We start from the raw sequence: 25,579 nt of genomic DNA, 5'->3' as shown, positions 1-25,579 counted from the left end.
AAAAATATGGAACGCTTCACGAATTTGCGTGTCATCCTTGCGCAGGGGCCATGCTAATCTTCTCTGTATCGTTCCAATTTTATTATATGTGCTGCCGAAGCGAGCACCAGGATAGACATTCTTTATCAGCAGGTCTCAGGGTAGAACTGGATATGTGACCCTGTTCTACAGCACTGTCCAGAGTGGTAAATGCAGCTTCTGAAGAGGAATGCAGGCCTGGCCTCTAGACCTCCACCTTCCAGGCCTGTCTGGAGAGCCTGATGCCCTGGCAAAAGAGACTCCTTCTCTCCAGAGGAGCACTGCAGTCAAATGACATATCAGTGATGAAAACTATCAGTCCCCAAAGGCATGCCACTGAGCAGAGATAGCCTCAGTCATGCACCTCTACCCATCCCCAGTTCCTCGTGTCAATAACTCAACCCTTTCATGAACTAGATGGCAATACTTGAGGCAGGATGATCAGTAGTTTACTGGCCAATCTGGGCTCTATGAGACGCTCTCCCTGAAATCAGAGCCAGCAGGAAATTCAGTATGAAAGATCGTTGTAGCCAAGCTCAACAACCCGGTTCAGAGCCTGGGACCCCACACGGTAGGATAAAGTGACTCCCATGCTTTTTCCTCTACCTTCAACACTCATGCTTTGGAATGCACACCCCTACAATGAGATCAATACACATGGAATAAAAATTAAACAGAAAAATTAATGAAGACAATGCAGACAATGTTTTAAAGGATCCTGGGAGTCCTCACTCTGCACTTCCCTTTCCTTTGCCTTGGGAACATCACCTGCACCAGAGGCTGAGACTTCCTGAAAGAGAGAGAGGAGAGATGCACTCTTCATTCCGCTGGAGCTGTGCAAAGACCAGAGCCACCTGTCTTTTCCTGATAGTGGGAGCTGGGCCCAAGTGTGGGCTGCTCCTACTAGAGGAACCACAAGAAGAGGACCACCTTCCTCAAACCTTCCTGGAAGTCAGAGTACGGGCTATGGACTTCCCTCAATCCTCAGAGGACTCTCTTTCAGCGATGGCTCAGAGCCTCTTAGGACAGAGAGGGACCAGAGCTTCCCCCCAAAGCAAGATTCCGGTCTTATCTGACAGGTATGAGGGCTTAGGGATGGGACAGTGGATGTGACAAGTTTACATGTAGCACAGGGGCTAGGTTAATAAAGAAATCAAAGAGGAAAGAAACCTGGAAGATTCCTCATCTGTTCTTTTTTGCTCTATTCGTAGGGATGAGGTGGCAGTGTGGGGTAGAGGACTAGGACACAGCACAGCCTTCTCTGCTCATGGTGAACTTTCTAGGCTGCCTGGTCACTGTGACCAGCATCTTTTCAACTGTGCCATTCTACTACCAAGGCTGACACAACTGGTGCACCATGTAGCAATAGGACTGTACTGACTTAGGCACATTTGGAATCACACAATGATCATGTGTCACAGATGGGTTTCTTTTTTTAGAAAAGGATTAAAACAAAAACTATTTATTTTGTCCATATGAGTGAGTACACTGTCCCTGTTTTCAGACACAACAGTAGAGGGTAGAAGATGAGATTAGAAATGGTTATATGACACAGTGTGGTTGCTGGGAATTGAACTCAGATCCTCTGGAAGAGCAGTCAGTGGTCTTAACCACTGAGCCATCCCTCCAGCCCCAGTATATTGTATTTTCAATGTTGTTTGTTTTATATCTTTACTCACGTATGTCTGTATGGCGTTCTGTGAGTACAGGTACTCATGTGCTTGTGTAAAGGTCAGGGACAACCTGAGCACAGATCCTCACCTTCTACCTCTCGTCCATGGCTGTGTATGCTAGGCTAGCCCTTCCCTCTAATCCTAGAGACTGTCCACTTTAGGCTCCTATCTCCCTGTGGGAAGGGCTGGATGACAGACTCTACTGCATCCAGGTTTATGTGGCTTCTAGGGACCTAAACTGTTGTTGGGCTTGTTCAGATGAAAATAAACACCATTTCACAGCCCTGGCTGGGCCAGGCAGCGCACGGGTCTTTGCTGCTCTTGCAGAAGACTTGAGTTCAGTCTCCAGCACCCGGGTCAGGTGGCTCACAACCACCTGAGACTCCAGGTCCAGGGACTTCCAAGCTCTTCTGGATAAACCTACATGGCAAAAGCAGGGCTGGGAGCTGGAGGCTTCTGGTGTTGGCTTCTCCATGCAGTAGGGGGCAAATCATGGGCATGTGAGGTAACATGGAACCCTGTAATTCTACAAAGTCCAGAAGCTCCTGATTTCCCTCATGGTGCCCTAGAGCCTGTCCACCACACATGGAGGCTTCAGGAACATGGCCTTTTCCTGACCTGTGTGGACTCTGCATCCTCACTCTCTACCCCCTGCTTTTCGGGGTTGGAAGTCTCAGGTGTAGGAGGCGCCTACCATAGGCCTCTTCTCTCAGCATTTCAGCATTTTACCCACTTGACCTTCACCAAGCATCCTTTGCTCTACACAGTTACCTCAGCCTGTGACCCTCATCCTCCAGACTCTTGTGAAGCAAACACCCATGGGTGTGCAGCTCTCATAGTTAGCCAGGCTAAAGGGTAAGGCAGCAAATCCTTCATGAACTCTACAGCTCCTGAGGCCTAGGAAAATGTCTATACCGGGGCTAAATTCATGCTGCCCTGTAAGACTACATTTTTCCTTTAAACAGAAGGATGTGTGGTGGTGGTGGCACAGGCCTTTGATCCTAACACTTGGGAGGCAGAGGCAGACAGATTTCTGAATTCAAGGCAGCTTCCTCTACTGAGCTAATTCCAGGTCAGCTACACAAAAAACAACACTGTCTCCAAGAGTAAAACAAAAAGAGAAAGAGAGAAAGAAAGAAAGAAGGAAAGAAAGAAAGAAAGAAAGAAAGAAGTGAAAGAAAGAAAGGAAGGAAGGATTCATGTTTTGTATACAATGAGATGCCTGCCTGTCTATACCTGAACCACCATGTTAACTATAACTCTTGTCACATCTGTATTAATTCAAATACTGAAGGCCAAATGGTTAAATCTTAATGACTATACAATTGGGGGGTGGTGCTGAAGAGATGGTTGGTTTAGTGGCTAAGAGCATAAGACCAAGGTTCAGTTCCCAGTGTCCACATGGTGGCTCCTATTAACCTGTAATTGCAATTCTAGGGAATCAGTCTGTACTTCACGGGCACCACACATACCACATGGTGCACAAGCATTTATTAGGTGAAACACTCAGGCCCATAAAAATAAGTAAATAAAATATATGGTTAACAGACACTGTGATTCAGGAAGTTCTTAGTGACTTTGGTTATCATTTCTCTCTCCCAGAGACCTGTCTTCCTCATGCTCAGCCTCCCTGGCTTCTAGGACATTTCCTAGCTCTATGGAGCATGAAGTACTCAACACCATAAGCCAAGCATTGCAAAGCCATCTGCACCTTCACTGCTACACCTTCTCCATGGCTGTGTCTAAAGGGAGAGACTTGGAATCTCACAGATGCAAGGCCAAACCTGTTGGGCTATGTGAGCCCAGCCACCCAATAGTCAGATCTACTCCTGTCCTTGGCTATGGCATGAGGCTCTTAAGACAAATTAATCTGAAGGATCTCAACAGCTATGCTGTTAGACCTCTCATTGCTCTGCCCGACCTACAAGCTCCTTTACTGGCTCAAATTCACACCTGAACTCCTCTCCTGCCTCAGCCACCATCAGCTCTTCTACTCCTCTCCACCTGTGCTCTGTATAATCCACACTAAGGTGGACGTTAACCTCTTGTGGACCTCCAGATGTATGCTTGTGATTACTCTTCATTGGCTGTTTTGTATAGGTAGGCAGGTTCTTCTAGTCTCATGCAGAACACTGCTCACACATTTTGGATCTTACAACACCCTCTTGATTGAGAATCCTGACTAATGACTGACTGAGCCTTCCATCCCTGAAGCCACCCTCTGTGTCCCAGTACAAGATGAGAATCCCCACCCTAACCCCTGGTGTCCACTTTCATCTCAGAAGCTAGACTCTGCACTGTCCATTACCTTTTGGTTCTCTGCCTCTAATTCTGTTAAATAGTTCCTCTCTTCTTTAAAACAAATTCATTTTGTTGTTTATTTTTTGAGACAGGGTTTCTCTGTTTGGCCCTGGCTATTCTGACAGGCTCTCTGTAGATCAGACTTGTCAGGAAACCAGATATCTGCCTGCCTCGGCCTCTTAAGCACTGGGATTACTGGATTGTGCCAGCATGTTTAATTAAAAATTAATTAGTGGCAGTGCATGTTGGCGCATGCCTTTAATTCCATCCGTTGGGAGGTAGAGGCATTGTGAGTTCCAGGACAGCCAGGGCTATAAATTAACACCTTGTCTCAAAGAAAACAAGCCAAAAATGAAACAAAAATGTTGCAATATGGTCGTAGGTATGTAACTGAGTCTGTTCTTGAACTCTGAATCCTCCCACTTTCACTCAGGTGCTAATCAGCAGGCTTCTGTCTTGACTTTCACTGAGAACTCAGGGCTGCCAGGACTGTTACCTCTCCCAGTGTAACTCCTGACTCTCTCATCAGCATCATCACAAAACTCCTGCTAAGAATTAAGGAAACCTGAATTCTAAGGAACAGTCGGAGCTCCAGTATTTCCAAAGCTCACTCTAATACAGATGGATCCTATGCTACAGTAAAATGGTCACAGCTGGAGGTCTTAATTCCAGGACTTGGGACAGAGGGGGTGGAGGATCTTGAATTCAAGGTTATTTTTATGTTACATTGTTGCTCAAAGCGAGTTGGGCTGCTACAAGATGCCCTGTCTCAAAATTATACCAAACACACCTAAAATGAAACAGAGGAGTTTGAGTGGGCACAGATGGGAAAGCTCGGCACTTTATGGCTAAGCCACCTGCTGCCAGCACCAAAGTCCATGCACAGCCCCAATTCTGAGCTGTGTCTGGGACCCCACTTAGGAGCACGCACCAAAGTAGCTCAGATCCAGGGCTTTTGGTCTAAGAGGAATTCAGGCAGTCACACTTTGGATGCCAGTTCTCCAGCTCAACTGCCTGTCAGCCCAGGATCTGGTCTTAGTCATGGCTTGGCATCCCTAAATTCCTCCCAGCTGTGCTCTGAACTCACCCTGTGCCCCGTTCTGATGAATCTGCCATTCTCCATGGGAGTAGCCTCAAGAAGTCCCTCACATCTGAAGCACCACTCTGAGTGCACTAAATACTGCAGGGAAGGGGCATGGCCAGCAGAGCACCCACCCCTTTCAGCTGTAGAACATTTAGCTCTAGAGTGAGCACTGCTGTGCATTGTGGAACTTAAGCAGTATTCCAGCCTTGGCCTGGGAAGAGCCGTTGACACCCACACTTTCTGGGGTGACATTGTCTCCTGAGGATAGAGTCAAGTCAGGAGTGGCAACTGATGTTCACGAGAGACAAACTTTCTTCACCACCTGCCCATGCTGGCCCTAGGATCTGGGCTTTTTAGGTGACATGAGTGCTGAGCCTCCCAGGTAGATGGGTTTTCAGGGGTCAGGTGGTTATTGTCACCAAAGGTATCCACAAGGATAAGTCATACTGTACTAATTCCCATATTAGATCCCTTCTCATGGGTCACAGAGGTCGTGCTGGGTCCTAAATGTGGACCCAGGTTCCTGGCACTTTTGAAGAGACTGGTCAGGGCGCAGGCTTCAGGACATTTTGTTTGAATTATTTTGGGGGATTTTATTTTTACTGTTGGGGGCAAACCTAGGGCTGCCATGTGGTGGGAAAAGGCTTTGCCACAGCTGTAGATCATCCTTAATTATAAACTCCTAAATTCTCCCAATCCTGGAACTTTCTAGGTCCCTCACATGATGCAACCTTTGGGGGATTCCTCACATAGAATCATGGGGTGGATTGCATCCCAAAGAGAGACAGTGGGAAATGTTCCCCAGTGTCTGCCTGTGGCTGTGGTGATGAGAGTGGATGTAGTGACCAGTGGATGGCAGGGCCCATGTGAAACCCTTTTGGTTTCCACTTGAGTGGAATCTTCACCATGCCTTTTTTTTTTCTTGAAACACAGGTGGGCCTGGAACTTACAGTCTTCCATCACTCTGACTCAGTTTCCCATGACTGGGATCACAGGCTTAAATTACTATGCCCATCTTTCTTTTTTTGTATTTATAAATCTTCTAAAACCCAGAAGGATCTAGAATTTAAAATTTTGCGATCCAAGGCATTTCCAACAGGGGATTCTTGACCTAGGAGTGTCCAGACCAATGTTTATTGTGTGGCTACTTCATTCCTATAACAGCTTATTTTTGAAAAAGAGTTCCAAGGTGTGATGTCACTGGGCATCAGGCAGTGTCCCAAATAGCAGCACTGACTCAGGTTGTAATTTAGGCTGGAGAAACTTACTAGGACCCTTGTAATCCTAGCACCCTGGGGCCTCACATGTCCTTAGTCTGATCTAGTGATGAATCAACTGCTCTTGAGGGTGGATTGGAATTCTAGTCACTGTGAGGCAGGAGCATTAGTATCCTACAGCCACTCTGGGCTCCATAGGAAGACCCTGTTTCAATGGTAAAAGGGGTCACCTGCGAGTTCTTACTGTCTTCCCTGAGGCCTTCCTGCTGGAGTTAGAATAGCTGTCTCACCAAGTTGAAGTAGAGGGCAGAATGTTGGTGCCTTCTATAATGAGGACTAGTAACAGATAGTCTATGGAAATTCTAGAAAGTTCTACAGGTATTTATGTCCTGTGCATGGGAATTGCTGGCTTCCCTGTGTCCTTTGCCTTTAATTTGCAGTCCATGGGGCACCTGGGAATGTCCCCAAACCAGGCTGCACACAGGACTTGTCCCATGATTCTCACTTGCACCCAGTGCCTGCCTGATTGTCATAAGTCTGACAGAGCCACTGTATGCTCTCCTGACACCTGCAGAGAGCACTATATGGGATCCTACCATCCCCACACTGCCCATCAGTTTCTACAATGTCCCTATATGGCACTGAGATGATCTAAGCTGCTTCCGGCCTATGTGCTGCATCAGAATCTGACCATTCCTAATTTCCTCCTCTCTCACCCACACTAGAAGCCCTGTACCCACACTAGCCCCAGCTGGCCTGTTGCCTACTGACATCTCATGGACTCTGCCCCAATCCCCTGCCCTGCCCTGCCCTGCCCCGCCCTGCCCCACCCCAATGCCCTGCCCTGCCCTGCTGTGCCCTGCCCCAAACCCCTGCCCTGCCCCAATGCCCTGCCCTGCCCTGCCCCAATGCCCTGCCCTGCCCTGCCCTGCCCCAATCCCCTGGCCTGCCCTGCCCTGCCCTGCCCTGCCCTCACTCAGCTGACAATGTGGACATCTCAGGACAGTCACTGGACAATGGCTGACACACTTGTCTGAAGACTGGAAATGTTTCTCGATCTTGGAGAGGAAAGAAGGACCCTCCAACTACACTGAACTCTAAGGAAGTTTATTGAGGTGAGGGATGACAGGGACTGTTTTGTCTCATGTCACACATGTCAGTAGAAAATATCCTAGGTATTGGATGGCGCTGTTAGCATTTACAGAACAAAGCACATAGTGTTGGGAAGATTAATAAATTATGAGTAGGATTAGAAAACCCCAAGCCTCTTCCAGGTTCTAGGAGAGCAAAAAATACCACCAAACACAGCATTAATGTGATAGGTTGGTTAAATCTAGTTACTAGATTCTAGTGTGATGCCTATGACCCTTTGTGTGTCATGCTCAGCTTATAATGACTAGAGGACCTAAGCCTGAGAGTCACCAATGCCTCTCCCTTGCTTCTCCAGCTGCTGAGCATTGAAAAGCCCTAATGAGACAGCATCTGTTTGCAGGCATACTGGATTATTCTTCTTCACTTAATCTCTCCCAGTCACCTCCACTCTCAGTAAGTCAGTTTAATTCCATAAATTGGAAATGAGTCACGTGGAAAATATACTTTCTCAATAAAATCACAGATTTCAAGGTAAAAGGTGAAACATGAACTATCCCACCTAACTTCTGGGCTTGCACAGACCTGCTCTGGAAAAGAAACATGTGGTCACAGCTGCAGTCTGGATTCAATATGGATGCTCTTGAGGTCCTCCCTAAGCTGCATAGATTGAGATAATTATCTTGCTTTCTATCAAAAGAATTCATTATGCCAAGTTGGCCTGTAGAAGGAGGCTAGTCTCTTCTGTATTTTATCAGATGTGCTTAATGTATATAATCATCGATAGTAAGTGAAAGATCTGTTTGGAATTGAAACTGAGTGGTGCTGGAGGATGATCCTGAATGCACAATGAGCAGTGGAGGCACCAGAGCCCGGTGTGGATGCCTAGCAGGCTACCACATTGAGCAGGCACCGCTCAACCACCTGTACATACACATCTCCTGAGATCTCTCTCCTTAATTGAAGGTGATCATATCCATCTAGTATAGCACATGCCCTGGAAGGACAAAAGCTACCTACAGGAGCTGTGGTGATGACTCACAGGTTAGAGCATCTGCTTCTCTCTCAGAAGAACCACATGGTCCCTAACAATCATCTACACTGGGGAATGCTATTCCCTCTTTTGATCATGAGGGAAATGCACTCAGGAGTGGCCCAGATACATTTGAAAAAAAAAAAGATCCATTGAGTTAAATGATAAAAATAAATATAATCAGCAACAATAAAAAACACAGCATATGAATGATCAAGTGAAACAGCACCTATAAAAACCTATTTCCCAAAATGACGTTGATGGTCATTATCTTTGTGGTTTAATAATAATGCTGTATTGTAAGAAAAACTGAGGCACATGGTTCTCGATTAGGATTATTCTATATTCCTTTGTGAAAGTTGTCATTTTTTCTGCAGCTCTACAGGCATGAGTGTGTGTTACTCAATATCTGGTGCACACAGTCAATAAGGAATGTGTGTTGTAGACTGATATAGACTAGGATGAGCAGAAGACATGAGAGCATGGATACAGTATGTCAGTGATTACATCATAAAGTGTGTTTCCATAAAAAAAGTCATACACAAAAGACACCATCACCCTGTGTACCCCTTGGTGGCTTTGAATTCACTGGACCATGCAAAGATCCATATCTAGCTGTCAGTTCTAAGTCTACAGGAGGGGAAAGGACCCTTGAATAAGATGGTCATAAGAGTCAAGAGTTACAAATCAATTTTTATTCATAAGGAATACAATTTACAAAAAACAGGCATAAAATGAACAACTAAAATGGTATAAAAAATGAAAAACAGTAACAAGAATATATAACTATGATATAACAAAAAGAAAACTTCAATGAAAATCATAACCAAAAATATTTCTTAACAGCATTTTCTTAATGAACATTTAGAAACACAGTTGTAGTGCTGTTTCTCCTCTAGGACACGAGATTTCAAGGCAGTCCCCTCAGATGTCTCTCAAATGGTGTTGTCGGTATGAGAGAGGAGAAAGACCTCAATGAGACAGGCTGGCATACGGATACATAAATTTAGGGTCTCTATACAATGAGGAAATTAACTGAGAAGAAGAATATTCTCCCCAAAAAAGTCTTTGACTGTTGAGGATTGTCGTCAGCAGGGAACTCCTGACAGAGAAACTCACTCTTCAGGGGGCTGTCTTCCTGGGATCTGTCCTATTCCATGTCTCCTGCAGTTTCTGAGACCTGGGAGGAGAAGGCAGCTATTAAGACACTGATTTGGTGGGGACACGCATACCAGCTGTCAAGTTGCTGCCTTCTGTCCCTTCAGCTGCATTGCAGAGACAGCACTGATCTTTTCACTGAAATCATTGCTGATATCTCTGCAGCCTGGGGAAAGTCACCAACAACCCTCACAGTACTGTGGGAGAACAAGCTGCTCCTCAAACTTCTACCAGTGAAAACCAAGAACGGGGAAAGGAGAAGAGACCTAACTGGGTTGCAGGAAGAAAGGAGAAGGCCACATGATACTGAGATCAAAGCCAATGACCAGGACTCATTTGCCATTTGCACTTGGTTCTTATCCCTACAAGGTGCTTCCAACCATCACATGACCCCTGTATGACCTTTGTCACACGACCAAGAACTCGTTCAAAACTCTTCATAGCATCCAATCTATGACAGGGAGATGCAGTCATGTGATATGTTATTCCTCTGTCACCATTTCTGGACTGCAGTTTCAAAAAGGGCAGAGAAGTATAATTGCCAATAATTCAGTTTCTGGAGAGTGGTTAACATCCCAGAATACTTGTGCATAGACAGAGCCATGAATAACTCTATCACATGAGGTGGGTGACTGATTGGGTGTGGGGAGATTAGAAAGATGATAGGGGAAGCAAAGATGTATCCAATAGGCAAATGGTATCAGACATTGTTAATCTGACTCAGCTGCTTTTTCCTACCACATTTTGCTGGGTCTGGAGGTTGCTGGTCTTCTCCTGTTCGTCTTCAGCATTCGGGTTCAACTCAAACAAATATCGCTGTAACTCCTTGCTCTCCTGCTTCAATGTGACCAACTTCTTCTTCATACATGCCTGGTCCATCAGGAGCCGGCTGTGCAGGTTGCTGGAAACACACTCTGCATAGTAAGATCCTGAAGCTTCTTCCTCCCATTCCAACTGCCAAATCCCACAAAGTCCACCAGGACCCAGATACCCATAAAGACTTCAAGAATACATCTCCATACATGTAAGGCTGCTGCACAAACAGCAAACGGCCAATCCAGGGAAGAATAAATTGTTCCTGTGACCCAAGCACCAATAAGAGTCCATGTCTCTCCAAAAGAACAAGGGATCTACAACTACCCATGAGAGCCCAATGCATCGGGGCAACATCAATTAGTAGGCGGCAAATAACCACAAGAGAACAGTAGAACCAAGGGAGGTCATGTAAACCATGTGGTCCACACATTGAGCTTTGTTAAACCTGGTATGACCCCAGAGCCGCAGGTTGGCCTAATAACACTCTGATGCCTGAATCAGTGTAGTTCTATCCAGAGCCTTCTAAAGATGCATAGACACTGTGGTGATAACTGACAGTCCCTTATGGAACTGAATCTGAGTCCAAAAGACCCACGGCACAGTGATATTCAAACAACAGACGACATGGACCCAGAGCTACAGGCTCTCCAGTCCAGAACAAAGAGAGGCGGGAATGGATATTCCACAAGTGATGGGCCCTTCTGACAAGTACTTACCGATAGAAGTTAATCTCCTTCTTGAGCTCCTGAAATTTCTCACGATGTTCAATGTTCTTTGTGTCTAAGTTGTGCAGTAATGACATGACCTCTTTCTCCTTTATCTTCAAGTTTTCATAAAATGGATTTGGCCTGAAGTAGGGGCTGGCCCCAGGAAGATAGAACCCAATGAACATCGAGGTTTAGGATTAGAGGAACTCAGGCTGTGTCCTGTACTACCCCAGCCCTGGAAGGACACTTTCTGAATTCTACATATTTGGATCTTCTTCAGCTTCAGAAACTTGGAATTGTGTGCCCAGGACAACAGAAGCTAAGCACCCAGATAAAGGGTCCCCTGGCTCACATTTTTCAATCAGGAGGGCTGGATCTGCATTCAAACCTGTTATGCTGTCAAGAGCCTAGGCCACAGAGCTTACCCAAACACACACACACACACACACACACACACACACACACACACACACACATCCAGAAACCTCTGATTTCATTTTTCCTGTTTTGACAAGTGGAATGCTACAAGCCGAATAACTAATATTCTAGAGGCAGACAGTACACATAATTCTGGAGATGAGACCAGATATTGCCACAAACTTATAATCTGCCCAAGGCATACAAATGTATAGACAAATGTGACTACACAGGCAAAGAACTGTGCTGTTGAAAGTGGGGCTTCCAAAATAAAGCACTTACACCTCCATGAAACTATTATAAAGGTAAATCCTGAGGTCAAAAAACAGACCCCTAAATTCCAAAGGTGGAGGGATAGAGAAACATATAAAGGTTGTGCATATGCATGCAGACCTGTGCACACACAGACACACAAACTGGGGCACACCCACAAGAAAAAAAAAGTAAGTTCTCCAGCTCCGAAAAAAAGAACCAAAAAAAAAAAAAAAAGAAAAAGAAAAGAAAAGTAAACAGACTCAGAGAATGAGAAAGAGAGACAAATATGGAAAGAGCACAATGAGAATCAGTAGAAATGCATGCACCATTACTGTCTCAGAGTGTAAGGCACAGAGACAAGAAGGAGCAGGCCAGAGCCTCAGGCCTTCTACTTAAGCATTGATATGAACACTGTGGGTCCTGTCACCTAAGGCTGCTGCCAGGAGATGATAGCGTTCAGTCACCTTCCTAGCAAGTACAAACACTCTCCACAAACTCACAGCACCTAGAACCTTGCAAAACTACCACCTGTCAAGGGCTTTCCAATTGTACACTGGGAACTCATGCTCCAGTGACTTTATCCCTGAAATCTTCACTCAGATTGCAAGTTCAGATTTTCAACAGGCAGAATCAGAGAGTCCATTTTCAATCTCACTCCTCAGTAAGGGTCAGGTTCTGCATCTCCTCTCTATGGGAGATGAGGTTTAGAACAAGGTCGTTTGTTTGGAGCAATGCATACCTCTTGCTCATGGATCCACCTGTCACATAAAGGAGGCGATCTGTCAGCTCATTTCTCTCCTTCGTAGTTAGCTCCAGTTCTCTATTCAGCCTCTCCTCTTCCTCGTTGGCCTGCACCTTGTTTAGGACATTTTCAGGGGATGACGTCTGTCTGCAGGCTGCTGTAGGTAGAAGAACACAAGTGAACCCTCATGGGGCGAATGCATAGAGCATACACAGACCACAGTGAGGTCCAAACAGGAGAACATGCTTGGAAGCCAGTGTCACTGCAAGGAGTTTGGTCTATGTGAAAGAGGCATCCTAAGTGGATCACAGTTCCCCCACTACTATATAGAGACCAAGAGATGTAAGCAGCCAGGTGTTCCCTATGCCCGCCCACACAGGCTTACAAGTACCAGAGAGATGCCTTCTCCAGGATTATTATCAGGTACGCAGGCTACAACCTGGTTTCAGGACCCTACCCCTCTGGTTTCAGAAGTCAGATCATCAATTCAGCATCCACAATGACTTGATTGATCAGGGATACTCAGATATCCTACACTGTTACTCTAATCCAATAACTTTGCATTAAAAAGTCATGTAGGGGGAGGACATGGTCAACAGATTTATTAATTCCCCCTACTGAAATGACAAATGCCCCAGAAGTGCCAATAGGTTACAGGCTCTTTCTCTACCTGCTCCATATAGTTTGGCTACTGTAGAAAAATATCTGCCACACAGAACCTCTAATATATGAAGGTAAGATTGGCCCCGTCAGCCAGAGGTAGTCAAAGGAGTTCTAAGAATATAAGGTCATGCCAGGAGCACAGTTCTCTCCCTCTTACTACTGTCAGATAGTCACTGAATTAAAAGAAGCAATGAAAGTGAAGTACATTGATGCCCTGTTTAATTCAGAAAAGTTATACCCTCCATGACTACTTATGGTGTTATTATATCAATTTAACATACCGAATGCACTGTAAAAGTAAAGACTAGAAGTTCACCCAATAATAGCATAGGCATTGCCATATCCTCCATGTGGTTATGGAGAAACTAATAATGTGAAAACCCTGACTTTCAGGAATTGTGATAATCATGGAATTCAATATCTGTGGAGATGTTCCAGTAGTTGTGGCCCATTGCTATAAAGGCCAGCTGAAGTCCCCCACATTCACCCCTGAGAGGAAGCTCAACATACACTGCCCAGAACTTACTCCACATTCCCCATGTCCTGTGTCCATCATTACCTTTAGGTTTCGTTTGCTTCACTCTAGACTCTTCTCTATCAACATCAACTCTCCCAAAGCGCCTGAGAAGACGGGCAAACATGCCTGTGGATATATCCTTTGGACACTAAGAGAAAAAGTAGGGATTGGTTGTCACAACGATACTGGTGACATCACAGGGATTCCAAGGTCTCTCTAGGAGACAATAGAATGTCCACGAAGGGACGGCTGATGTCATGGATAACAGACTTTGCCTCCTTGCTAATGTTCTCCCTGTACTGAGCAAAAGCTGATGGACCCTTTTCAGGGGACTTCCCTGTGGCATAGCCACTGAGCACCACATGCTTCCAAAGCCAAATTTGGCTCTAGGCTTGATTGGAAAAACCTAAGTCATTGCTATGTTTCTAAATGAGTGCTTCCTCCCCAATCCCTGCACAGAAATGTTTCATCCTACCTCAAATTCTCCTCAGTCAGCAATATTACCCATTAAAGATTACTGAGGAATCACACCAGTTCCTATAAGTAGCCAAAGAGGTCTCCTGTCTCATCATGTGCAGGTGCATGAAATCACACCCAGAAATAGCCTGTAGGGTAGGTTGCGATGTGGGTGTGTGTTATAGGTACAACCTGAAGCTTTGTGCTTAACATTTGACAGTTGCCACCAGATTCCTTAGGAGAAAGAATTGCATTCATTATGGTCCTGGCAACAATGTGGTGATCTGTTAGCAGAGGAAACTGAAATATTGGATCCACCAGTGAATGCACCCTCAGGCTGAGTGTGGGGCTCTCCTCTTTGCACTTAAGTTACCAAAGTAGGATTGCTTACAGGCCTCTCTAAGCTATAACGTGTGATTTCATCTGAAAAATAAAATAGTCAGCAGATGTTGGGTGGGATACAGCCAAAGGAGTAGGACAAGCCTAGAGACATAACTCAGTGGACAGAGTAAGAAACAAGCATCTTCACTCCTGTTTCATGGATCACCCCACAAAACACAAAAGCATCTATCCTACTTAAAAAAAAAAAACCAAGTTATTTTATTGAATGCATACACTAATACTGTTTACAGTATTGGTAGCAAAGCTCATATTTTGGTGGCAGATCCATGACTTGAACTATCTTCCTGACAACATATAAAACAATAAATAAATAAATAAATAAATAAATAAATAAATAAATAAATAAGAAAAAACAGAAAAATAAAAAAACACAAAAAGCACAAGCCTTTCATGTGAAGTTACAGAAGAGTGATCCAGTGGTCACTTCTGACCAGGCCATTTTAGCTATGACAGTGTATAGTGACCCTTAATTTGATGGGTCCTATATAAAGCTTTGTGCAATATTGTCATTTTAACCAACCTCATCCAGAACATACATAACAACACAGGATATGATCACAATGTCCTTGCCGTGTATCAAGTTATTTTTCTATGTCCTTGATTGTCAGGCATATTACAGCAACAATCTGAGATGGCTGGTAGACTTGGAAGAAAGTAGATATGAAAGATGCCCGTTTGATATCAGTACAGCCATTTCTTACGAATGAGAATCTTTTAAGGTGGCCCTCGCTTAGCCCCTACACATTAGACAATAGAACAGAAAGTACAGAAAGCACATTCCCACCCACTCTCTAGGAAGCTGCTGGACCATAAGAACAGAGGGTACAGAACATATTTACTGCAGGGCAATTAGAAGACAGGAAACATCTCTGGGAAGCTGACTGACCACTATAGAAGTGAGATGTCCTTGGTACTGAATGCAGCTGTGCTATAGGCTGACATCGCTATAGCCTTGTCCTGGGAACTCCAGAAGAGAAACACCTGACAAGACAGATATCCTTGGTCCTTGTCCTGGGAACCCCAGGATAAGAAAACATATATCAAGTCAGATGTCCTTCGTACTGAAATAGCTGCATTGATGTGGTTACGGCCTTATCCCAGGAATTCCAGGACAAGAAACATCTACCTAGTTATCCTTGGCACGAAATAGCTGAGCTAAGGAAACTGTGTAATCTTAACTGACTATTTAAGCTGTATATTTCTGTTGTTTGAGGCTCCTCACATCCCTCCTGCGTGAGGACCGTGTCGAGCCCCAGTGCATTGGTATCCCAAAGTAAACCTCTTGTTTTTACATCAAGACTGAGTCCTGTGTGTTCATGGGGTGGTGATTGTCCTCAGGACTGGAGCGAGAGTCTCCTCTGTCTGAGGGTCTTTCAGATAAAGCTATAGTTGTGGGTTACACACCTCAATTCTCATTGGCTAATGCTGTCCTCACAGTCCTTGGAGGCCCCTTTGTAAGACTACCTGTTGGAAAGTAGAAGCAGCTTTATTTGAGCTCAAAGTGAACCTGACGAGCAACGTAGAGAACAAGATGGGGTAATTGAGACCCTGTCTAAAACCAGCACTGAAACCCACCCTCCATTCAAAGCATCATCTACCAATTCTTGAATTTTTACCATTCTCTGCCAACCAGTCTTTCATTCAGGAAAGGTAGAAAAGAACTGGAAATGATCTTTGTATTCTAAGGACCTCGATCTGTCTTTCCTTAGGTCCACGTTAAGAACAAATGAAATGGGTATCACCATCTGAATAACTTAATATTACCTACTCAGCATTTCTAGCCTAATACTGTGCCTATGGCAATCTCAAGCTTCCCTGAGTGTTGCTGCCCCAGCAAGCAGAATGAAGAACTGAGGTCAATCCCCAGTGAACCTTTCAAGGGGTTAGAAGAAAGCCATCAGAGATACTGCACTTCTTTGTCCTTAGATTAAATCAAGATGATACAACGTGAATCTAGTGTGCTATTCAACCATACATCTTCCTCACAACCCCACCTATCTGAGTTCATTGCTTGGCAGAATTCATGCCCCACCATCCGAGATATTTTTGATTCATGCTGCCAAGGGCCAGGTTTCCTGAGTTTTGTTTTTTATAGAATTGGGTGTAGTCAATCATAGTTGCCCTCTGTAAGAAATGACAAATATCTATAATAACTGAATATTCTGAAGGTTTTTATACTGGTTTTATTATACATATAACTGTGAAACGGAAAACATACATATTTGATCAATGAAATGAGTAAGATTAATTTAATGAACAGAAAAATGGATGGTACTTCAAAACTTCCATGATTACATATTATCTATTTAATTCCCTCCACAATAGCAAGAAACGGACATTATTATTTACTTAAACCGAGAAAATATTAATTGTTTGGCCTGCTTTTCTGAGCTTCCTTAAGGTATAGTTAATTGACAGAGCTGTGGTTTAAAATTAGGGTCCATATTCTTCTGTTTTAAATGTGTGCCTTTTCTTTCTATTTTTTTCTCCATCTTTATTAAATTGGGTATATCTTATTTACATTTCAATTGTTATTACCTTTCTGGGTTTCCAGGCAAACATCCCCCTAACCCCTCCCCCTCCCCTTCTCTATGGGTGTTCCCCTCCCCATCCTCCCACCATTACCACCCTCCCCCCAACAAGCCCCTTCACTGGGGGTTCAGTCTTGGCAGGACCAAGGGCTTCCCTTTTATTTCTAGTGGGTGCTGCTCTCCCTGCTCCGTGGGAAGTGGATGGGGGGAAGGCCCGGACCTGAGGTGAGTTGGAACTGGGGTAGAAAGGCATAGGGCCTCCTAGGTGAGAATGCCAAACCACCACTGCTGCTGCAGCCACCATGGAGAAGCCCTTGTTCCTGCTGCAGGGAGGAGAGTCTGGTGCCCACAAGATGGCTGAAGGGGAGCTGAGAGTGGACAGCTTCATCACCCGCCTGCTGGAGGTATGAGGATATCGTCCGGGAAAAATTGTGCAGATGACTGAAGCAGAAGTCCGAGGGCTGTGTATCACGTCTCGTGAAATCTTTCTTAGCCAGCCAACAGCTGTGAACACAGGTTTCTTTTGGAGAGCAGGCCTGTGCAGGCCCAGAACCTATGTGGGACAGTTCAAGCTACCCTTTTCCATGGCCAATATCAGATCATATTCAGAAAGTATTTCTTGGACTAAAGAGATGGCTTAGTGGTTAAGAGCACTGACAGCTCTTCCAGAGGTCCTGAGTTCAAATCCCAGCAACCACATGGTGGCTCACAACCATCTGTAATGAGATCTGATGCCCTCTTCTTGTGTGTCTGAAGACAGTCACGGTGTACTTGTATATGATAAATAAATAAATAAATCTTTAAAAAAAAAGAGTATTTCTTCCAGGTGATGGATTTTCAATTTATGGAATTGAACTAACTTACTGATGGTGGAAGTGACACAGAGAGTTAAAGTACAGAAGGAATATTCCAGAATGTCCACCAAAAGTTGCTGTCACACCAGGGCTTTTAAAAGCTCAGCTGCTAGAGAAGCAATGTAGTCTTTGGTTATTCTCAAGCTTAGGTCTTCTAGTCATTATAAGCTGACCATGACACAAAAAGAGTCATCTATATCAAAATAGAGAAGAGTAACTAGATTCACACCACACTATCACATTACTACTGTATTTGAGGTTCTCAGTTAATATCTAAGAACCTGGAAGAGGCCTGGGTCTTGCTACACAAACTCATGATTTATGTCCCCATTGTCAGCTGAGATTCTTCATGCAGCCTGGGGTCAAGGAGGTCATCCCACAAAGCACAAAACACCCATCTCAGATAAACATGTATGGTTTATTGAATCCAAAACATCCATGAATTTCAGGACACAATTAAATGTTGAAACCTAAGGATAATAGATAGAGAAGAGAATTAAGATTTCTAGTTCATAGATCCAGTAAACACCTTCAACAAATCATAGCAGCAAACTTTCATAAGGTAAAGAAAGAAAAGGCAATAAAGGTACAACAAGCCTACAGAACATCAAACTACTTGTACCAGAAAAATTCCTCCATTCACATAATAATTAAAACACTAAATGCACAGATCAAGAAAGAACATTAAAAGGGGTAAGGTATAAATATCTAGTAACAAATAGATTGAGACGTATCTGAATTACACCAGACTTCTCAACAGAGATTCTAAAAGTCAGAAAATCTTGGGCAGATGTAATACAGACACAGGCTCCTATATCCAGCATAATCATCAATCACCATAAAAGGAGGAACCAGGATATTTCATGACAAAACCAAATTTAAAGAATTCTTTTCTGTAAGAAAGCACAACAGAGGCTAATAGGAGGAAAACTCCAAGACAATGAACTAAACTATACCCAAGAAAAACCAAGAAATTAATCTTCTCTCAATAATTTAAAAAAAGAGAAGCACACAAACATAATTTCACCTATAACCAGAAAAAGAAGAGAATGCAGCAATCATTGGCTTTAATATCTGAACAGATCTTCTTTCCCTAATCCCCAAGCTCCCAGGGGCCAAACTGCCAGCCAAACTGTATGCAAGGATGCTCTATGGTTCAAGGTGAGGCCTGTAGCCCCACCAAAGGCAGATCCTAGAGGTGTGAGGTGGGGATGGATATGTGTGGGTGCAGGAGCACTGTCACATAGGCAAAGCTGAGCAGAAATGGAATGTAAGGTTTGATGAGGGGAGTCTGGAAAGCAGGACAACAGTTGAAATGTAAATAAATAAAATAACCGATTAATAAAAAATAGCCAAAAATAAAATAACAAGTAAAAAGGTAAATGAAAATTAAACCAAACCAACCAAACAAACAAACAAAAATCCCTGTAGTGGATTGGCCTAATTCTGATTGTATTTTAATGCTAATTTGTGGAACTCAGGACTGGTTAACCCCAAATAACTGACCGTGTTCCCAGTTAACTGTGATTATAAAGAAGCCAACAGCCAACAGCTGCACAGCAGAGAGATGGGGGAGGGGAGCTTTGAGGGCTTTGCTAAAGAGGATCATGAGGAGGGAAGAAGGAAGAAGAAGCTGCCAGAGAATAAAGGAAGAACGTGTGTGAAGGAGAGGAGAGAGGAAGAGGACAGCAGCCATGGTTAAGGGAGAGGAGAGCCTGGTCCTGAGGGCTGTCCAAGTGGAACAAAAACAGTCAAGATGCTACACAGCCTGTAAGAGTTGAGCGTTATTGTTTGGAAAGTAGATCTGATACCATGGAGGGCAGGCAGCTGCCCAGCTACTGTGCTGACGAATGCATACTAAAAATAAATTTAACAAAATATGAGTAACCAGTAAGACAGCTCTGTAGAGGATCCTAAAAGGAATACTTTAGTTTGAAGGGAAGGACAAAATACCAGAGAACACAGGGGATAAATTAATAAAACTAGGAAAGTTAATCAAAGAAGACTGGGAAAACCACAAAAATTAACAAAATGACAAAATTTAATACATAGGTTTAAATAATAATTACATATCACAAAACTCAATATCTAGGGTGGTGGGGCATGAATTCTGCCATGGTCAGAACTCAGAAAGGTGGGGTTGGGAGAAACATGTCTGGTTAAATAGTCCACCCACATTGTGTCAATGTGATTTAATCTAAGGACAAAGAAGTGGAGCATCTCTCATGGCTTTCTTCTAACCCCTTGAAAGGATCACTGGGGTGTGGCCTCAGTACTTCATACTTCTTGCTAGTTCAGCGAAACTCAAGGAAGCTTGAGATTGTCACAGCACAGTATTAGGCTAGATATACTGAGTAGATGATACTAAGTTGTTCAGATGGTGATACCCATTTGCATGTGTTCTTAATGTGGACCTAAGGAAAGAGAGATCAAGGTCCTTAGAATAGAAGGAACATTCCCAGTCCTTTTCTACCATTCCAGGCTGAAAGGCTGGTAGGGAGAAAGTGGTAAATAATAAAGAATTAATAGATGATGCTTTGAATGAAGGGTTGGTTTTTGTGCTGGTTTTAGACAGGGTCTCAAGCATCCCATGTTGCCCTCTTCCTGGCTGGCCCGGTTCACTTTGAACTCAGATAAACCTGCTTCCACTTTCCAATAGATAGTCTTACAAGAGGGGCCTCCGAGGTCTCTGAGGACAGCATTAGCCATTGACAGTTGAGGTGTGTAACCCACAACTATAGTTTTAGCCACTTTGTTCCATGTCTACCAGCTATTTCAGATTGTTGCTGTTCTATGCCTGACAATCAAGGAAACAGAAAAATAACCTGATAGAGAGCAAGGACATGGTGATCACATCCTTGCCTCTGCTGTATGTTCTGGATGAGGTTTGTTAAAATTCCAATATTGCAAAAAGCTTTATATAGGGCCCATCACATTAAGGGTCACTATGCACTGTTTCATCTAAAATGGCCTAATCAGAACTGACCGCCAGACAACACTTCCTGCGAAGTTCCTATGAGAAGCTTAAGTTTTTTGTGTTTTTTCTTCTTCCTTCCTTCCTTCCTTCCTTCCTTCCTTTCTTTCTTTTTTTCTTTCTTTCTTTCTTTCTTTCTTTCTTTCTTTCTTTCTTTCTTTCTTTCTTTCTTTCTTTCTTTCTTTCGCTTCATAGGTTTAGAAGAATGTATTTTGGGCCACGGATCTGCCCCTAGTATCTTAGCTATGGATGTGATCAATCAGTGTTAGTGTGTGCATTCAATAAAATGTCCATTTTTGACTAAGGTAGATGCTTCTGTGTTTTGTGCGGTGACCCATTGTCAATGTGTAGTGAGTTGGGGCCCTGGGTATGGTCGCATACCCCCAGGACACAGGGGGTGCAGAGCAAAGGCATAAGAAACTGCACGCAGTTGTAAGCTTTATTAATCCTTATTAAGCTAAGAATATGCATTACTACAATTTTCATTGTGTCAAGATACCATAAGATCATTATTCCCAGGATACCAGGAACAATGAGGGAAGATTAAACAAAGAAAGACGAATAAACGAAAGCTTCTTCTAAAAATATTCATATAACAAATAACCTCTCTTATTATAATCAAAATATACTCACCATTACCAAGAGAGCGTTAGAACCACTTCCACAAAACGGGACACAGCAGAACATAATTTAAGACCAAGTGAGAAAAACATTTTCTTCTCCAGGGCGGCATTCCAGCCCCTACTTGAATCTGGCACCAGGCCTTTCTTGACCCTGCCTGGGAGCTGCATCTCTATGTCTTAACAATTCCTTCTTTTTTCTTTTGTTTTAAAGTAACACTTTACATAACATAGCTAAAGGTCCTTGTAGGGGTTTAGTCATGTAAAAATAAAGCAACATAATACATAATGTACATAAGATTATGGCAAAACTAGCTCCTCCCATGCTATGGAAAATCCTTTGAAGCCAAGCCTTGGGATCTAATCCTGTCAATTGATCAGCCAATAATTTCGCTTTTCCATATCTTCTAGCTGTTTACCAAAAGACATTCGAACATCATATTTCAAGGCATTAATTACTTTTGAAGCACTTTCATTACCCTCTAAATAGGCTTGAATTAACTTCCAATCATGTTCTGTGTCATTATCCATATATTTACTAACAGAAAAGTAGTAGGATTTCATCATGATAAGCAATATAAGCCCGATAACTGGCATTGTCCGCAGCAGAAGAAACCATGAGTAAAACACACATTGCTAAGAATAAGTGCTCAGCCGTAAAGGACTTTCCTGAAGGAGACAAAATTATTCCTTTCAGTGCTTAATCGCTTCACCTGACCCCACATAGGTAATAGGGTTGTCACTACACGGATCCTTATCCATTGTTGTTTGTGGACACTAAGAGAAGCCAGGGCCTCAGTAATGGAGGACACCTCCTCATCTCCTGAGAACATCCATCAGGAGAAAATGTAGCTGGTTTAACTGGATTCCTTTGAGGGTAGGGAGCAGTTCTTATTATTCTGTGCTTGGATCCATCTCCCGGGTAACCAGAATAGTCTCCCATCCTGTAATGAGACAAAACCCTCTCCCCTATATACAATGATGTCCTTTCCTGCCATTCAGCATCCCAGGCAATTTTTATCCATACTGTCTTTTCCATGCCTTCTTGGGGGAAGTTCAACAAAGTGTCTATTGGCTCTTGATATAACTTCACCTTGTGGTAAATTAAGAAAATTAATAACGTATAATGCTTGTGCCAATATAGCCCTGGGACTGGTCTGCAAACTCCATTCAGGTTGCATAAGGCCATCTCTTTTCCCCCTTTTTAATTTTATAATTTGTCATTTCAGGGTATGGTGAATTCTTTCCACAAAAGCTTGTCCTTGTGTATTGTGTTCTGTACCAGTAATATGTACAATATGATATCGTTGACAAAATTGTTTATATTGATAAGAAATATATGTTTGTCCATTATCAATTTTAATTTTAGAAGGCAGTCCCATAACAGCAAAAGTTTCCAATAGATGCTGTATAACATGAGCAGTGCGTACTCCTGGCAATGGTGTAGCCCACACAAATTTGGAAAATTTTCTATGCTTACATCTATATGTGAAAGGCGACCAAACTCAGAAATATGGGTTATATCGATCTGACACGATGTATGAAGTTGCATCCTTCTGGGATTAATTTGAGATGGAATACATTTTATACGTGAAGACTGACACATAGGCAATTAGCAATAATTTGTTTGGCTTGAGAATAGGGAATCTTATATTTAATATGTAAATATCCTGTATTGGCATGATTATGACTGTGTTCTTCTGGGGTAGCAAATGCCACTAATTGATCTACCATATGATTGCCAAGTGTTAAAGATTCTGGAAATTTTGAATGTGATCTAGTATGTGTAATGAATATTCTAGAGTTTCATAATAACAATAGTCCTTTAATATGTGAGAATAACATTTAATATAGGCTTAGATGTAGAAACAACAGCAGTCGCAATATTCTGTACTACTCCTACAACATAAGCGGACTCAGCTATAATATTTTTACATCATGAGTAAAATCCTGGAATACATTAATTACCGCTAATAATTCATTTTGTTGTACTGACCCAAAAGAAGATTCTTGTCCCCAAAATTAATCTTTGGTCCAATAAGCCATCTTGGTCTTAGAGCCATCTGTAAACACAGTAAGGGCTGATGGTAATGGATCAACAGAAATTAGTGTATTTATCAAATTTTTTTTGTTTTTTAAAGCAATCCCACAATTTACTATGGAGAGGATGAAATTCAACATTTCCAGTGTAAGAAATCATGGCTAATTGAAAAACCTCAGACATCTGCATTAAATATTCCCCTTTATCTTTGCTTAATGGGAAAACAATAGCAGCACAATCATATCCCCACAGAGTAACAGGTCTTTGTATGCCTTGCTGAATAATTAAAGAAATTTGTTCCTCATTAATTGTTAATGTTTGGTTAAAGTTTTATTTAATATAAACCCATTCTAAAGGCAACTCATCCTGAGCGAAAGTGCCTGTAGGATATTCAAGAGTATTTAAACATATAATTTAATAACTCTATCTGGATCAATACGTGCCAAATATGCATCTTTCCATTTTCAGAAAAGATACCCTTGCATGCCTTCATATAAGCATTAATATCCCCAGCCTCCTTTATAGGTAATAATGCTCTCCTGTACTCTTCATTAGCATTTTCAAAAGCAAGCATTTGCAGCAGTTGTCCTCCAGCTACCTCTCCTACCATTGTTCTTTCCAATGTTAATTTTAATATACATAAAAACTTAATATATGGTTCATAGAAAGCTACTACCTTTTTCAACCAACCAGTATCATCCTTTATAATAAGTCGGTTGGGCCACACCTTGAATCGATGCTGGCCTAATTATAGGAAAAGAAAAAGCAGGTGAATTCGTCATTATCATCTTGTGAATCTAATGGTCAACATGCCATCCTCGGGAAATGACTTAGAAAAACCTGCTTCAGGCAGTGGTGCAGAGGGCAAAACTTTTACTTTCGTTTTGTCTTAATGAAGCTCTAGCTTCTTGTTCTGTATTCGTTATTACCCTGTCTGCATTCATGGCCTTGAACACAGTAAAAATTACAGCCCAAAGAGACCAGAAATTGGAAACTTTTTGCCCTGCCCGACAGCCTTTTTCTCCTTAACTTTCACTTCGACCCAGATATCAGAATCCCTGGAACCCTCGTAAGGGAACCATGGAGTGTACTCTTGCTGTCTCTAAACACTTTTCTAAACCAGACTGATAGACATGAATTCCCTGCACTCTTAAAGATGCTTAAGCATAGCGAGATGAAGAGAAGATTTATCTTGTCCCATTTCCTTGTAATAAATTGTACTTACCTTATCTGACTGTCCAGACTTACCTTCAGGGACCCTGTTCCAGTGCCATAGGTCGACGTCTAGGGTGTTGGGAGCCCTGCGTCCGGTCGCATTCCTTTCTGTGTTTCCCGATGCTCAGTGGCCATGCCACTCCAGCATGCTTTGAAATGAACCAGTCCGCCGACACCACCACCACCACCACCACCACCACCACCACCACCACCACCACTACCACCAATTTGGTTTTGTAAATAAAGTTTTATTGACATCGCCATACTCAGCATTTACATCCTGTTCAGTGCTGCTTCTGGCTGCAGCTGCAGGGCTTAGGAGCCACAGAGCCCTTTAGGCTCCCAGAGCTGAGAGCCTTGACCTTTGCCTTGTTTGTGAAAGAGGTGTCTGACCCCTGTGCTCAAGGTGGCCTTTCCGTGCCCTTTAACCCATAGCATAGGTCTCTGTGCCATCCTCTCCCTTTGCTATGGTGTGCACTTCCTGGTACATTTCCATTAGCTCTTGACATTTCCAGAGCATTGGGTCTTGCAAATTGAATTTGCATGGCACCAGGAATAGACCTGATGGCAGGGTGTAGGACACTCCCTATGGGGACCCTGCCCAGGGGCATAAGCTTACTTTTCCAGTCAACTCCCTGAACAGTGAGCCTTTGTGGGACAAGGTACTTCACGACATGACTTGACCTCTCTGCAGTGCACCCAATCCCTGCTTGGCTCAGATGTCCCCCAGAGAGGTTGTGTGAGTGTCCCCAGTAGAGGCAGCACTCTGTGTGGTGGCATTGACATGGCATCCAGG

General features: G+C 43.3%; 1 protein-coding gene and 1 non-coding gene across 7 annotated transcripts; both read right to left on the bottom strand.

Annotated features, from left to right (window-relative positions):
- LOC134483700 (U6 spliceosomal RNA) lies at positions 1 to 107 on the bottom strand. Its single transcript, XR_015644501.1, has one exon. It is a non-coding gene; the product is annotated as a U6 spliceosomal RNA (small nuclear RNA).
- Positions 108 to 9,090: 8,983 nt separating this feature from the next.
- On the bottom strand, positions 9,091 to 24,996 carry LOC147998820 (disks large homolog 5-like). 6 transcript variants are annotated; one of them, XM_087595492.1, is made up of 8 exons: positions 24,817 to 24,993; positions 23,524 to 23,590; positions 15,953 to 16,012; positions 13,733 to 13,838; positions 12,508 to 12,667; positions 11,106 to 11,249; positions 10,312 to 10,474; positions 9,091 to 9,595 (listed from the first exon to the last, which is right to left on the bottom strand). In XM_087595492.1, exons 3-8 carry the CDS (start codon positions 15,962 to 15,964, stop codon positions 9,566 to 9,568), a joined length of 615 nt encoding a protein of 204 aa, XP_087451618.1. In that variant the 5' UTR covers positions 15,965 to 16,012; positions 23,524 to 23,590; positions 24,817 to 24,993; the 3' UTR covers positions 9,091 to 9,565. The 6 variants fall into 6 exon arrangements, with proteins under 6 accessions (XP_087451618.1, XP_087451619.1, XP_087451622.1 ...); XM_087595493.1 differs by lacking the exon at positions 15,953 to 16,012 and adding an exon at positions 24,245 to 24,312 and having other exon boundaries at positions 24,817 to 24,987; XM_087595496.1 differs by lacking the exon at positions 15,953 to 16,012 and adding an exon at positions 24,245 to 24,312 and having other exon boundaries at positions 12,508 to 12,664; positions 24,817 to 24,987.
- Positions 24,997 to 25,579: the final 583 nt, after the last annotated feature.

This window comes from Rattus norvegicus, chromosome 19 (genome assembly GCF_021556685.1).
Source record: "Rattus norvegicus strain SHRSP/BbbUtx chromosome 19, alternate assembly SHRSP_T2T, whole genome shotgun sequence".
Lineage (NCBI taxonomy): Eukaryota > Metazoa > Chordata > Mammalia > Rodentia > Muridae > Rattus > Rattus norvegicus.
The sequence above is the reverse complement of the archived record's forward strand: the minus strand, read 5'-3'. Positions and strand labels throughout refer to the sequence as shown.

Bases quoted from the DNA above. Each gene is read 5' to 3' on its own strand.
- LOC147998820 (XM_087595492.1), bottom strand. The intron at 10,475-11,105 runs GTAAGTACTTGT...GTGTGTTTCCAG, and splicing joins AAGGAGATTAACTTCTATCG to CAACCTGCACAGCCGGCTCC. The intron at 9,596-10,311 runs GTAGGAAAAAGC...TTCTCCTCCCAG, and splicing joins TCCAGACCCAGCAAAATGTG to GTCTCAGAAACTGCAGGAGA.